Source organism: Epargyreus clarus, unplaced genomic scaffold (genome assembly GCF_041222505.1).
Source record: "Epargyreus clarus isolate Ecla_fem2 unplaced genomic scaffold, WU_Ecla_fem_2.2 ptg000003l, whole genome shotgun sequence".
Lineage (NCBI taxonomy): Eukaryota > Metazoa > Arthropoda > Insecta > Lepidoptera > Hesperiidae > Epargyreus > Epargyreus clarus.
In genome coordinates this window covers 10091735-10107692 of record NW_027332211.1, presented here as the reverse complement: position 1 = coordinate 10107692, position 15958 = coordinate 10091735, and the positions used below count along the sequence as shown (strand labels likewise).

At 33.4% G+C, this 15958-nt stretch overlaps 2 protein-coding genes across 3 annotated transcripts; one reads left to right on the top strand and one right to left on the bottom strand.

Moving 5' to 3' along the window:
• The first annotated feature begins 620 nt into the window (after positions 1-620).
• Positions 621-2943, top strand: LOC140753522 (uncharacterized). 2 transcript variants are annotated; one of them, XM_073088198.1, is made up of 3 exons: positions 621-862; positions 1449-2328; positions 2603-2943. In XM_073088198.1, the coding sequence occupies exons 1-3, from the start codon at positions 750-752 to the stop codon at positions 2813-2815; spliced, it is 1206 nt and encodes a 401-aa protein (XP_072944299.1). In that variant the 5' UTR covers positions 621-749; the 3' UTR covers positions 2816-2943. The 2 variants fall into 2 exon arrangements, with proteins under 2 accessions (XP_072944299.1, XP_072944307.1); XM_073088206.1 differs by lacking the exon at positions 621-862 and adding an exon at positions 1018-1127.
• Positions 2944-4783: 1840 nt separating this feature from the next.
• On the bottom strand, positions 4784-15118 carry LOC140753537 (phospholipid scramblase 2-like). Its single transcript, XM_073088218.1, has 6 exons — positions 14976-15118; positions 13479-13816; positions 10669-10934; positions 9712-9936; positions 8478-8639; positions 4784-7540 (listed from the first exon to the last, which is right to left on the bottom strand). The coding sequence occupies exons 2-6, from the start codon at positions 13807-13809 to the stop codon at positions 7484-7486; spliced, it is 1041 nt and encodes a 346-aa protein (XP_072944319.1). The 5' UTR covers positions 13810-13816; positions 14976-15118; the 3' UTR covers positions 4784-7483.
• Positions 15119-15958: the final 840 nt, after the last annotated feature.

Genomic DNA, 15958 nt, shown 5'->3' with positions numbered 1-15958 from the left:
GCGTATAGATCAGTGCTACTATCTACCCAGCCAATAAGGTGAGATTATGTCACTGCATAATTATGAGCAAGTTCCCTGAGATTGATGAAATGCTCCTATAACGAAACTGCATTATATGCATGTCCGTGACAACTCGGTGTACTGACTTCCCTCATACAGATAACTCCCTTAATTTATCCAAGCAGAGAAAAGACCGCTTCTACGGAATCTATTAGGGTGGGTGTGTCCTAACTGGCTCTATAGTGAAATATATAGAGACCCCTTTAAAAACTACCTACACAAACAGTGCACCTTCGAGACGAAATTGATGTCTTAAAATCCGATAAACTTATCTGTGCGTGTGGTGGTTTTCGGAAACATTTATGTTCTATTGTCTATGTTCATTTATTGTCAGGTTCGTGAGCTATTATTCAAATTCCTCAACAAATTTTAATAAAATTACGTCAAATAGGATCTTATTATTTTTAATTTTCTTACAAGTCGTTAAAATTTTCTACATTGTTATATTTTTTTATTTCTTAGGTACTTTTAACAACCTAGCAACATTATGATCGCTAGTAGCGCCGCTGTCACACGCACAAAAAAGTTTTTCGACATTGGCATACAGATTTAAAAATGTTATCTGTCAATTGTCATTGTCAACTATTGTCAAATTTGAATTCTATAAATTCAAGAAACTACGAAATAGATAACGAACCGTTATAACTTCTTTAAAATTTGTTTATATTGATAATACATTGAAAACCGGAATGGATTTAAACGAAAATGCCGACTTTAGTGATGACGAAGTATTTTTTGGCAGGTTATCTCTCAAAGAAGTTCGAAAGCACATTTTAATGGATATTCATCAAAAGAACTTAGCGTGAGTATTAAAGGTATTTCTTAATATTTTGAGGGAGTGAACTTTTGTAGCGGTATTCAGATGCCTCCACAAGCGGACGAGAAAGAGAGGTATTTATATGTTGTCCACCGTTGTAGCGAAAACAGGCAATGGCTTACGTTGTCTTACGTTGCACCTCAGTAATAATTCGCGTAGTGAAAATGGTAACGACCTTTTACCTACATTTTCATATTCTACTCGTGTTGTGGTCTCGAGTCCGCCCGCGCAGGTGGCTGAAAAACACTCTGTAAGTTCTAAGCTTTAGGATGTGCATACTGAGCATGCGCTTTGCCCTCACTGTCTCCCAAAGAAGCTCTCTTAAACGAAATTTTCGCAAATTATATTATTAAAGCAAATGAGTACTTCTTAATACTCATGATAAAATGACAAAGTAATGAGGTTCCATTGAATGCTAGTTACAAATTTTTGTTATTTTTATATATCTTATTATTATTTATTAATTGTATGTCTATAACTTTGTAATGCCTTTTATTATTATTTATTAATTGTACATATATAACTTTATAATGCATAAATTTAGATGGAATAATGAGACTTTTACTTTCAGATTTGCAAATGATTTTAAAATAATAGAAACTAATTCTGAACCTAACATGCAATATCAAAGAGATTCAGATGAGGTGGTTGGGGATGAACTGAAATCCACATCAGATCCAGTTTTTAATAGGCCTGTAGTTAAACGGCAAGTGGCTTGTGACAGTCCAGACTTTAAAAGTGAAGATAGCTTCCTTGAAATGGAAAAGGCTGTAACTGAATGCATGTCTCCTAGTAAAAGTAAAATTAATCTAGATAACACTTTAGATGTTGTGGACTTTATATTAAACCATGGATCACCCCATGTTAAGGACAAAAAGCCCAATATTAGTAATGAAATTAAGGAATGTGTTAATGCAATCAAATATTTAAGTTGTGATATAAAAGGACCGGAAGATGAAATTTTGTCTCGAAGTGCTTCTTTCGATGGGGAACAGAATGGAAGATTACAAAAGGAGGAAAAAACCCCAACAGTTTCTATCCAACAACCTAAAACACTAGTTAAGGATGAACCAGGATTGAAACAGAACCCAACCAGATCTAAAAATATTAAACTTGAATCTGGTAGTTTTATGAACACACCAATATCAAATAAGAAATTAGCTACAAATATATTTAAGACACCCAAAATACCTTTATCAATTAAGAAAGAAACCCCATTAAAGAGAACACCAAGTAGAACAAAAGGATATGACCACATTGCTAGTCCTATTGCCACTTACATAAAAAATAGTCCACAAGTTCCATTAGTAAAGGATGTCCACCCCAAGAAGCCTTTGCCTAGTACATCAATTCCAAAACTGATGAAACATGTACCAGAAAGTAAAATAAGTAATAAAGAAAATGTAGTGTTACCTCCACTTGCATATAGAAGTGCAAAGAAAACAACTGTGGTCAGTATTATTTGTGATGTGATTACATTGATTGTCTTTATACAATCCACTTGTAGTAATATAATTCCTCTTGATTAAATACCAAAAGATTATAAAACATTAATTTTTAAATTACCATCCAACCCTTGCTTTACACTAGCTGTTGTACAAATTTAATGTCTGATTTACTTTCTCTATACATTATGGCATGAAATATTTTGTCTAGGAATCTGTAAAACTTTAATTGCCACCAATAATGATTTTGCCACCCAGACTCATTTTTATTTTATTTCAGATAAATGTGAATAAGGAAAAATTGCCCCAAAGTCAGTGGGTGCAGAAGTTTACATCGTCCTTACGGAAACCAGTTGTGTTGAAGCATAATCACAGGGAGATTGCCAGAAAACCTTTAGTCTCACAACAGGAGGACAGTTTTGCTGATCTTACCTTACACCAGGCTGAAGTCTCAGTTTGCACTCAGAAAACAGCATTTCATAAACCATCTTAATTTCTATATTTATAATTGTAGCTGACATACTTAATTGATTAATTTTTATGACTACAAATAATATAAAGCTTGTCTTAATTTCATATGTTGTATTGGTAGCAATAAAAAGCTTTAAAATAATGATTAAATCCCATTTTATTTATATTGGCATATACACATGTTAACATAACACAGGAACAATCCTTAAGCATATTTGTCAAAACATGTAAATTCACACAAGGTTTATTTAATATTTTGAGTACATGAAAATCTGCAGTTTTCTGCATAGTGTAAATCTCGAAAATATAATAAAAAACTATGTTTTTCAAATGCAATGAACATTAGATAATGTCTACAGCAAATATTTGATGTGAAGTACCTTTGTGCACATTGCATCACAGTGACAGGTAGTAGTTATTATTCTTTATGGAAAAAAACACCAGTACATGGACAGATCACTAGTGAATTAATGAAAACTGTGAGCTTAAATTTTATTTTGTAGTAATAGTAGAATTTGTGCTAGTTCTGTATAGTAAATAATTACAATTTTACAAAGTTGCAAGAATATAGCGATATAATTTATTTCATACAAACATGTCCTTTGTAGTTTTTTCTAATCCTCAATAAACCAGAGTTGCTGGTGTTATGTTTTTCAATTACATATATAATATGCTTTATTAAGGACAAAGTTGTGCAACATAGATTAAGAAAATAGCACCAGGATAAACAACTCTTAGGTAATAGATCTTAAATGAGCACAAAAATTATGCTCTCTTCACTCTTTGCTTGACTGCGACCTCCTCAAAAGGTAAGGTAACAAGATGCCCTGAACAATGTTGCCGTTCAAAATTGTAGTAAACACACTACACTACAGAGTCGGGCAGACTTCACCCTACATAATTATGCAGTTACAATAATATAATAGGGTCTCCCTAGTGAGCTGATCAGGAGGGAAGTCTAAAAGGTAAAAATCTAGTTACAATCTATACAACCACAAGTGTGATAAAATCTAAGAAAGGAACAGATCGTGGTTACTTATAAATGTCTAAATAACATCTCCAATTATAGTGGAGTTAATTTGAATAATATCAATAGATTTATATAAGAATAAGTATTAATAATAGTTAAATACAAAGTATATAAAGTCCAATATATCATATCTATTCTAGAAATCTATTTAAGGTGAATCCACACCAAACAGTGAGTAACTATATTAATCACGCCACACAATAATGCAAATAATAAATGCATTTAGTAAAAATATGAAAAATCAAAACATAATTAATTAATCTGAAAAATAAGATTATAATTAGGTGATGTAAATAGATAAAATGTAATTATTTTTGAAAAATAATAAAGGATAGTGCTGTGCTTTTCATGAGAATGAGGATTACTTATCCTGTATTAAGATAGTGTTTATTTTTAAAATGGGGATTCCAATGTACTCTTAGCACTTTGCGAAACATAAACTATTAATATTTATCATGGTTTAACGTAGGAAAAAAATCAGTGTTTATTAGGGTTGACAAATTACATTTTCTTTCTACTTTAATATAATAATTTTGACTAGTTAGGAGGTAGCATTTTTGAAAAATGCATAGATAATTGTATACTTTTTTGCATGGCAAACTTAATCACTAAATATAACTATGGTGCACAGATCACATAACATGAATTTTATATAATATCCCTCATATTCCACTGCAATAACCATGAATACCCAAAATTATTTTAAATCTAAGTATGTCATTGGGAAATTTGATATATAATACATTTAGAAACGAGATAAATCTTTTACCAATTCAGCTTACAGTCTAAGAGTTAAACGCGTTTTTAATAATCGAAAACATTATTAACTCATAGGCTTAAGACATTATTACGATAGTCTTCCTCATTCTGCAAGTACAAAAGAATAAGAAGTTAATCAAACTAACCAATTGGATAATACTGATTTAAGATTGTATGTATTTATATAAAAGAGATCAATACATATACAGTGTAAACTCTTTGTAACGTCATTCTCTATAACGAAAAACTCTCTATAACGTAGAAATAAGTTCAACTGATTGGTTTACATTAAAACCCATACATTGATTCACTCTTTATAACGCAACAGTCACTCTCTATTACGAAGAAATACGTTCATATTTAGACGAGAACAATATTTTTACACTGGAATTGTTTTATAAGCAGCTAAAAAAGTAACCTTTTGAGGTGCCGAAAGTTTTAAGAAAGATTACGGGGTTCATAAACGGACGTTTCGCTTTTGTTCTTGTTATTTGCCTTAACACGTGTGCCATTATTCTTAGATTACATTGTCTGCAGGAATTTATCTGTCTAAGTTACTATACATACCATGGTCACCTATCGCGTATTATCAGTTGTAAATCAACTTTGAAATTGTCAAGATGGCCAGTAAGCATTAAAGAAACGAAAAAGTGTGACAGAACTGATTGCAATTGGTTTTGGGTTGATTTTTTCTCCTCCCTCCCTATAACGAAAACTCTCTATAACGAATAAATATGCTCGGTCCCTTGAAATTCGTTATAAAGAGTTTACACTGTATTTAAATTTATAATGCTTAAGTAATAGTTTGCCAAATAAATAATACAGATTTTTTTTTCGTAATTTATAAAATTAAAGCCAATTAACTAAAAAAACAAAAGCAAATGGCATTCATAATTATTGGAGTGGACACTTCAAACGATTACAGCTACAATATTGAAATAATATATAAATAAATGAAGTCATGGATAAATTCTTGTAAAAAGTAGGCCAATAAACTGTGTCAATACAATATATAGGTTTCAATTTTTAACTTCATGCTTACACTGCTTGCATTGCACTCCATTGATTCTCAAATGATGTTGGAAATGGTTAAACCGAATTTGATAGGATATTCGGAATAGGTAGACGAGTATAGTTCGCGCCAAACTGCTAGTCCGCTCTGAATATAGGAGTCAAGTCGAATAGCAAATTGTAGATATTAGCGGGGTGAAGACAGCGCGGGACCCCTTCCGGCAATCGTCCACTGCCCGCTCTCGCCCACGTGTAAATAGCTGCGTTAGTGTGCCCTTCCGTTGCTATGGAATATAAGCTTGTAGTTATGCGCAACAACTTCAAAGGGGACTACCAGTTTGGAGCGGACTAGAACCTTGTTATATTTTATACTATGGCGACAGATGGCATGTGAGATCAGAAACTCATCATGATGTACATGGTTAGTGCATTTTACGTCAGTTGCCCGAGTATAGAGAAGGCAATTGATTGATAATATTCATAAAAAGTGTAGGACTCTAATATAATAAATGCTATAACATAGCCTGTTGATAGTGCGAGTATTATATTGATGTAAGAATGTTGACTCAATTATAGTATTATGCTTCAATATGATGTACTTGTGTATCTTTATATAAGGTGATAAAAGTAGTGCAATACGCATGTAACTTGCCTAGAGGTAATGGGTTACTATAGCGCTCTAAGTTCATAATAAACAACTATAAAACTAAACTGGGCTGAAAGCAGGTGCCACTGATCAAGTAATAACAATTGATATAACTATTATATCAACAAATCTTCGTACGTACTAAATGTACGAAAAATACCTGGGGTCGATTATACATGTACAACTACCTATGTAGCAGCATGTTGTAGACTGCATTCTTGTTAATTATTTATACAAAAAGAAATATAGCAGCCAAATCATAGGGGACCCCTATAAACTTAGATAAATTTAGTGTATTAAATATGTGCATTGCCATCTTTGTTTCATTGAGTAAGCCATGGATATAATAAAATATAGTCAATTGTAATACATTCAGAAAATTGTGACCTGCATGTATTTAACGTTATATTTAGAATATTTTCAAAAACAATAATAATATGCATATATTCGTATTCTAGAGAACTATAAGCCTTCTCATAATGAGTTGTATTACTTATATGCTTGGAGATAACAGACAGTCAGGTTTAATTATTCATCGTACGACAGTTTCGAGATGGACATATCGCTCTACTATTATAATAAAAATATGTTAAAAGTGAACTTTAAGAAAAAGGTAACCTTTTCCTATACTTTTATAAAGCCCTTTAGAGAAGAAAATGGAAGTTACTGAAAAGGTGTATGAATCTTATATTATTATGTAATTGCCGAAAGTATTTTGAAATTGTATGAAACAATTTTATTTCTGGTGGAACAGGAAAATTGACAAAAAAGTTGAATAAATCTAATTTATGTACAATTTTCATTACGATTATGTGATTATAGATGCTTTAGTTGGGTAGGGATGTAGTTTAAGACTATGTAGAAGAATATTTATCTTTATGAATATTTATTGACAAGAGTATAAAATTGTGTCGTATCTGTAATAAACAAATGAGCCTATTTTATAGGTCATTATGACAAACAGTGTGCTTAAATAATATATATTCATAAGAAAATTCATAAGAAATAATATGATAAACCAAAAACTTCTTACTTCACTAAAAATATAAATAATTATTTTATAACAAACAGTGCGCTTATAAAACTGTGTTTTATACGAAGCAAAGTAGCTGTAATATATATTTATCAGAGTAAATAAAGCAAAAAATCGTCCAAAATTAAAACAATATAGAGATTCTTAAATCAAGGGGGTTACATTCAGTAGACCTTCATAAGACCGATTATTAATCATTGTCAGTAATGACTTACAGCACAGCAGACGTAGCTTCATTTCTGTCGCCTTTTTCGAAGAACATGAAATCCTGAAACCAAAAAACAAAACACTTTAGTACTAATAACACTGTAGGTGTCAGCTGGTTCTATTAACTATTTGATCGGGGAAGTACCACCGCGACACTACTGTGGCGAAGTTCTTGTTTTCAGTGGAAGACTATTTCACATATGCGGCGACCGTTTTAGTCCTTAGAAGTGGCAACGCAATCGAATCTATGCTTTACGTAGAACCACACCTATTTCTACCTAATAACAGCAGTGTTAGGCGCTGCTGTGTTCCGGTTTGAAGGGTGTGGTAAGGGAGACACCGAGGCGTTCCAGCTTAGTCCTCAGGGGTAGCGGCGCATCTGTGGCCGACCTCAGGTGGGAATATCTAATCCTATCTGGGCTTGATTACAGATGCCATGGGCGGCAGTAGCCACTTACCATCAGGTGGACTGTACGCTCGTCTGCTACTCCTATATTATAAAAAAAGGGATTTTAATGTATCTCATTTATAAATATCCTTAAAAATAAATCTACGGAACATTGCGTCGTGAGCCGATAAAGTGGAACCGACTCCTTGATCACGTTACGTAAATCGTTCTTGAAATCGCTTTCTACGTCGCGTCACGTCCATACCTTGATAAGCGAACCTTATCTTACGTAAAATCACCCATAACTACTTTTTAATGTTTAACTATTATATACCTTGTTTTGATTATTTTAGTAAAACTGTTAATATTTTCGTTACTTTAGTTAAATTAAAGGATAAAGGCTTTTGTTTCCAATAATATTTTGTTTTATTTAACCTCACTATAACCAACAAGCACTTGTCATCGTTTACAGTGATGGGATTTTTTTAACTAGACGAGATCCTGAAAGTCTCGGGATCTCGACTTTACGATCTCGAGTCGGGATTGCATTCACTAGTGTCAAATTAAAATTGAGTTTTCGAAATTTTTGTTATACTGTTAACAAACTTACAATGAGGAATAACGCGCCAAGCAGGACCGCTTTAATCCTGACGTCGAGGTCCATAGGGAACGATATCCCGAAGTAATCCGCATCTGTGAACGCCTCGCGCGCCATTCCCGACCACTGCTTCGTTATTTTACCGACTTTTCTCTCACCATCTTTCGAATAAATCTGCAATTATTAAACACTGAAGTTATTAACAAAGTTAAACATATAATATTGTCGTAATTAACTCATTATTGTTCAACTGGTGGGCACGGGTGTCCTCTTAAAATGAGAAGGATTAAGCCGTAGTCCACCTCGCTGGCTAAGTGCAGGTTGGTAGACTTCACATACCTTTTTAAAGATAGCTTTGATGTATAATTTTCCATACGATATTTTCCTTCACCAAAACCTTCGCTAAACCCAGTGATAATGTCTAATACGCAAGTAAGTGTGCGCCTGGGATTCAAACCTCGATCCTATCGATTGAGAAGGTCAAGGTTTAACCATTACGTTATCACTACTTACATCATATTGTATGGGTACTATATTATTTTTACTTCGATGCATTTACGTATTATACTAAGTACGGGGAGATTTACATTATCATCATAATCTTATCTCTTTGATGCATTATATAAAGTCCCTATCAAATTCTCTTATATTCAAGTCATATATTACAAATATATTTACGCGTATTTTATTTACGTATCGCTTGTATGTATAAAAAATATTGCATTTAGATATCACGAGTTTAGCTTAGTGTATGTCGATGAGCTTCCACCTTGACCCGTTTAGTCACCATTTAACCCGAGTTAATTGCTGTTTGAGACGAATGAAATCATCCAAATCTGACGAATGCCCTGTTGTAATTCATTAACCTTGACTACTTTTTGTCCACATAATCAGAAATTCGTAACAAATAGTCTATAATATTAACTTGAACTTGCGCTGCAGTATCAATTTTCTTGTTCATAGGTCTCTTCGTAATTTTTTGTATGCACATCAATATTAAAAAAAGGCATTCACAGCAATCGGAGGGTCACCAGATGTGAGAACTTAAAACGATTGAGCAGCATTTTTTTCTTATTACCTTAGTATTGTCAACATAAAACATACGCATAATTACAGATATAGGTACTTTTAACATTACATGTCAGTGACATAGGTCAGTGACGCGAATCTCAGATTTTCTTTATCAAAAAATCACTCAACGCGCCTAAAGATATTTATAGTGTAAAAATAATAAAACCTAACTTACCTTGAAGTCAACTTCGCCACAGATCGAGCATGTGCATAGCGGTCCCTTGATCCTGAGCACGACCTCGTTATTCGCGTCCTTGACGACATAGCAGGGCTTCAGGATGGACCACTGCTGTTCTATGGAGCCGATGAGCGTGCCGGGCGGGGCGGTCACCTCGATGCTCTGCAGCCAGCACGGACAGAAGCAAGAGTCACACGCGAGCGGTCTGTTCATATGAATCACCTGGAATGGTAATGGTGGTCAATCAATAAATTCTAGCTATTACTTACCTCACTTACTTGCAGTGATACTCGTAGCTTGGCCAACGCGGTGGACTATGGCCTAATCCTTCTCATTCTGAGAGGAGACCTTGCCCAGCAGTGGGACAATAATGGGTTGATAATGATGAAATGATTACTTACCTAAAAAAGCTATATAAGAACTACTATATATAGATTCGAAGGGAGAAATGAGGTGTCTAAACTTGGTCCTCCAGGGAAGAAAAACGTCTTTGGCCGACCTCTCATAAAGAAATCTTATCTAGAACTGAACAGGCCTACACTGAACTTTTACGCGGTATTGTCTATACATGTCTATGGGCGGTATTTGACCTTTTGTCGTGAGGTGATAATAATAAATAATTAGAATACTAAATACCAAATCTTATTTTTATTTATATGGCAACACAACGTTTGCCGGGTCAGCTAGTAAATATATAAAAATGTGGCACTGATCTATCTCCATGGTAATGGCGGCCAATACTTAGAATCTGTTATACTTAAACTAAATATAGTATCCGGTGTCAGACTCGCATCCTCGCACCACTTTTTTCCATAACTTACACATTGGCCTTGCTATACGCTCCGAAACCTATTTGTCATTTACCCAAACAAAATACCAAAGTGTGTGTCAATAATGTAGTAGTATGAAATCAAAGTAAAGTTACCTACACAAAAACCGATAAACTATAATTACCTCCTTCTGGTAGTTGTCCAATATTTTCAAATCGAACGGACGCGTCGGCCCACAGCAATTCCTGGTGCAACAGTCGTTTTCCTCCACCGCGTAATACACCTTTTGACCGAGGTTGTTCTTTATCGTGTATTTATTGTTCGTTTCAAAACCCACAAAGGACTCCAACAACTCCACCTTCTGATGTACCAGGAGCTCATCAATCATAGAAAGGTATTCCAAGCCGGGCGGACAGTTGCTGAGTCCTTGCGGTATAGCCATCCAACCACCTGTAAATATTTACAAAATGCTTTCAAGATTAAAAAAGATCTCTTTTGAATATAGTTTTTTTTACATATGTATGAGTTGCAGACGAGCATGCAGTCCACCTGATGGTAAGTGGCAACTGCCGCCCATGGACATTTGTAATCAATTGCAGATAGGATTAGATATTCATATCTGAGGTATTCCATAGATTCGCCGCTACCCCTGAGGACTAAGCTGGAACGCCTCAGATAAGTATGTCTCTCTGAACATTTGGAATAGGTAGCGCGTCTTCTTCGTACCCTAGTCACGCTATGGAAGGTGTTGTGTAGAGATAGGGCGGTCTCTTACGAACTACATATGGAATTGAATTTTTATTGAAATATACTTACTCTTATTTATTAATTGATAAATAAGTCATTTTCCATGCAATTATTGACATACATACACATATATTGTAATTTTAAGTAAAATGCATATATTAATAAAAAAACTACGCAATGATTATTTACAGACCCTCCACCACTCTATAATCTAAATACAAAAACCTTTTTTCTTCATCAGACAACATTTTTTCATAACCAGAATAACGAGATTTAAATATATCTCTGCAAATTTTACTCAAAGATCTTTTAAGGCTGGATGCACTCAGAGTTTTAATATAAACACTTTTATTTTTAATTGTTGTTACTTGTGAACACTTTTTGAGTATGTACTTTTTAAGATTTTTGACTTTAGAAAAGTCATAGTTTATGTTATTACGAGGAATATCTTCAAACAATATTTCAAAATCAGGTTTTGAATTCTTTTCTAGCATTGTTTGAGCTGCTTTGTTAACTCTGTAATATTTGTTGTAATTTACAATAACACAACACTTAAACTTCTGTTTAATTAGCCAGCAAATTGATTGGTAATTGAATTCCACCAAGTATTGGCATCAACTGAATTGCTATTATCAGACTAATTGTTAGTATATGCAGAGTAAACACCTCTTATCTATAAGGTGTCGTTAACTGTAACCAATGACACAAATAAGACAAGAATATTGTCAATAAAATGTGCAAATATCATAGAACAATAACCAACTTCTGATTACCAATGTAAATACAAACTTAATCCAATAAATGAGCCCACTGTGAAATTACATAGATATATTATATGTTACGGTAAATGTAAGCAATCGGTAATTACCTATATTTACCGGTAATTACCGATAATTACCAACTCACATGGTAAATATAGTGATCTAACCTAACCAAAACCAAGCCAGTATGAAATTCTTTAGGATTGATTAGGTTAGGTTGGAACATAAAAGAAGATATAAAACTAAGCGAGCAGGGCGCGGCAGGGCCCTGCGAGCGTGTGGGCACAAATCATATAAAGTACTTATACTGTACTTATAATGTACTTAAAATATTTATAAGCGAGATAGTAAGGCATGTATTTTATTACTCCACCCCATAGCATTTGATTCCGATGTTTGAATTCATTATTTACTACATTTACTAAAGGGGTATGGTAATTTTATATAATTGCCGGTAAATGTGATTAATTCGAAAGTTTTTACAACCTTTACCACAAGCACTGGTAATTATGCATATTTCCCGGTAATTATACATAACTAGCTGACCTGGCAAACTTTGGACCACCTCAAAATCTATATAACAAATATATTTCATATAAAATATAGCCTTTGTTACTCGTAGACAATGTAGCTCTCGAATCATGAAATAATTTTTAAAATTGGTCCAGTAGTTTTTGAGCCTATTCGTTACAATCAAATAAACAAATAAAGTTTTCCTCTTTATAATATTATTATTATATTATTAGTATAGACAACCGCACTATGCACATTTACCCTAACATATACATACAAATAGGCATTTAATCAAAAACAATACAAAGAGATCACTGCTTTCAAACATATAAAACCAATTAAATTTTCTTTATTTATAAAAGTAGCATACAATTAATATACCTAAGTCTACCTAAGAGTAAGTGACAACTTCCACAGATGTGTATAATCACACCACATAAGAGTTTTAATTGAGGTCAGTAGTCAACTGCGAGGAGGAGTTACTGTTACAAGTAACACTTATATGAGGTATATTACCTCTTAAAACTGTACTCTTACACCACTTCGGAATTATGAAGGGTTATATCACCTTTTACTGTGTTTTATACTTAGTGCCACATACTAGGATTCCATGTTTTATAGGTGCCAGACAAGGTGCAAGACAAGCAAACAGACAGACACAAATAGATTGAGAACTCATTTGTCTTACCAGGCTGTTAATTGATATATAGCATTCCATTAATTTAATATACAGCAGATTGCTCAAAGTAATTACGATATACAATGTAAACAAATAACTTTTTATTACTTTAAAACTTATTTGAAAAGCCCCATTAATTGCAAGCTTGTCTGCAGTCACCAATATTTGTTGCTAGTGGCATTGGGTGTGAAACTATTACTGAATCAATTACTACAAAACAGACTACAGGGTACTGACAGATACCTTTTAGTTATACAAAATATACTAATTTTATTCTTTAATCTTAAAACTTACCAGGAATGGGTTGCTGCATAACAGGAGCTAGGTATCCTTGCGGCATGGGTGGGTAGCCGGGAGTGAAGCCAGGTTGATATCCAGGTTGGTAACCAGGTTGAAAGCCAGGCTGGAATCCAGGTTGAAATCCATGCTGCATTCCGGGAAGTGGCTGGGCTCCAGGAGGAAGCACTGGTCCAGCAGTTGGCATAGGCATTGGATGGGGTGGGCCTGGATATCCAACTTGTGGATTCAAAGGGTAACTCTCCTCATTCTTAGGGCCTTCTGCTGGTGGAGCATATCCCTGACTCGGTGGAAAGTTGGGGCTGTATGGAGTTGGTTTGTGTGACATGTTGACTCTGCAGAAACCAAATATAAAAAATAAAATTGTTTTGAGTGTTTGTAATTTCAAAATTAATTCAGTGTACATAATGGTTATTTTTGCAACTGAGAGTATTAAGTAAAGTATTAAGCATGCTAAGACAGACACATGGGGGGTATGTGGGTAGCCCCAAGCATCTATGGCCTTAGGTAGATGGCCAATTCTACCGGTGTTAGATTACAGAAATCTATGGGCGACAGTGACCAATTATTTCAGGAGTGCGTAATTATTTGCAACACCTTAAAAAAGGAAATAGCAATAATCAATTTTATACATATTGTTATTGTATTTTTATATTGCAAAGATAGTATCTCAAGCACTCCTGTCTTTACAGTTATACTCGATTGTATCGTTTTTTGTTGTAAAGCGCCCAAAAAATAATTTAATGACTATTTTGGAATGTTATTCACGAAAAGTTCTACAATATAGGCATAGATTAGTAAAGATACTTCGCCGCCTTGAAATTGAATGAAGCCACAAATGGCTTATTTTAGTAAGTTCTTTTTTTGATCCTTGACAAATAAAAACATTTTTAGAGAAAATTTACGAATAAATAACTAATTTACGTAATAATTACGTAATTTACGTAATAAATAAATAATTATTTCAAATATTTTAGGGACATTTTAGCACGGAGACGTAGCAAAACTTTTTTACGCAACTATTTCAATTCTCAAAACTGGGTACATTTTCTTGTTAGGCATGAGTAATCTTTACTAATCTATGAATATAGGTAATACAATAACGAAATAAAGTAATTCTTAAACATGCGAGAAATAATTATTGGCTTTAATCAGAAACTACTTTGTGTTTATAGCTTGTAAATCAGTGTTTTTAGAAAGCTTTGGTTTTTGTTGAGAGCCGGCCCCGGTACAATCTCAATTGTATGTACTTTCTGATAAACCGCACATCAATATTATGTTACAAATTTTATAACAATTTATAATGTTATTTTGTTTATTATTGTTGGTAACAATTAAAACGACTTCCTGGGTACACTGTTAAATAACTGAATTGCTTAATATTTCTGAGCAGCGGCCTTTTATTTGTATTATAAACTACATTGGATACTGGGCCTCAGGAGAATAATAAAACAAAAGATTCATATTGTGATAAAAAATTAAACAGATACTTACTAAATCTTTTGCGCTACGAATTAAACTTTATTGATAAAAAAACTATGAAAATCAACACTGATGCCCATTGATTACCAATTCGCCAAATTTGACAAGCGGCTAAAGGTAAAATGTCACAGATCACACCACAGATCAAGAATATAGTGACCCGCCACCATAGTACCAATATGGATATTGGATACTTTTCCAAATACAAAATTATAAACAAACTATCTCCGTCTTCTCTTGTGGCGGTTTTCAAAAACCATCTATTCTAGTATTGCCAAACTATCGATAATACCGCTATAGATAGTTTTAATCTAAAAAAGCCCATGCCATCGTTCAACACAACTATCGATTGTATCGATACTATCGACTCAATCGTTACTATCGATTATTATAATATCGATCAGCGTCAGACAAATGTTTTTCCCCAGGTAAAGAGTATATAGTTTTTACGCTAATTTTATAAAAATACGACCTTAAAATATATAATTATAGTCATTTGTAAATAAGATTAATAATTATTTACTGTAACTTTAGAAACAGAAATTTGAGAATATTCAAATTAAGCAAAGCTGGTGAAATAAGGTTAAAAATATAAATAAATAAAAAATACACTGTATAAATGTATTTCTTTTATTCATTTATTATGTTTTATAATTATTATGTAGTACATTTAAACTTGAGATTTATGATTTTACAATTCTAAAAGTTTTAATCGAATACAAAGCTTATGTAGCTAAGATATATATGTAGCTAAGAAGCCACCTGGAATATAATTCAGACATATGGGCTCCGAACGAAGTTAAATATAAGATAATGTTAGAAAGAATTCAAAATAAGTTTTGTACATTTTTATTTATACTGTGTCCGCACTTACCTATTGCGCGATGCGCCGCTCACACGCGCGCTTCATACACCTAATGCGATGGCCATAGATTAGTACTAATCTAGGTCCGGTGCCAGGTTGAATGAAAGACTTTTTGCTTCGAAAATGGACT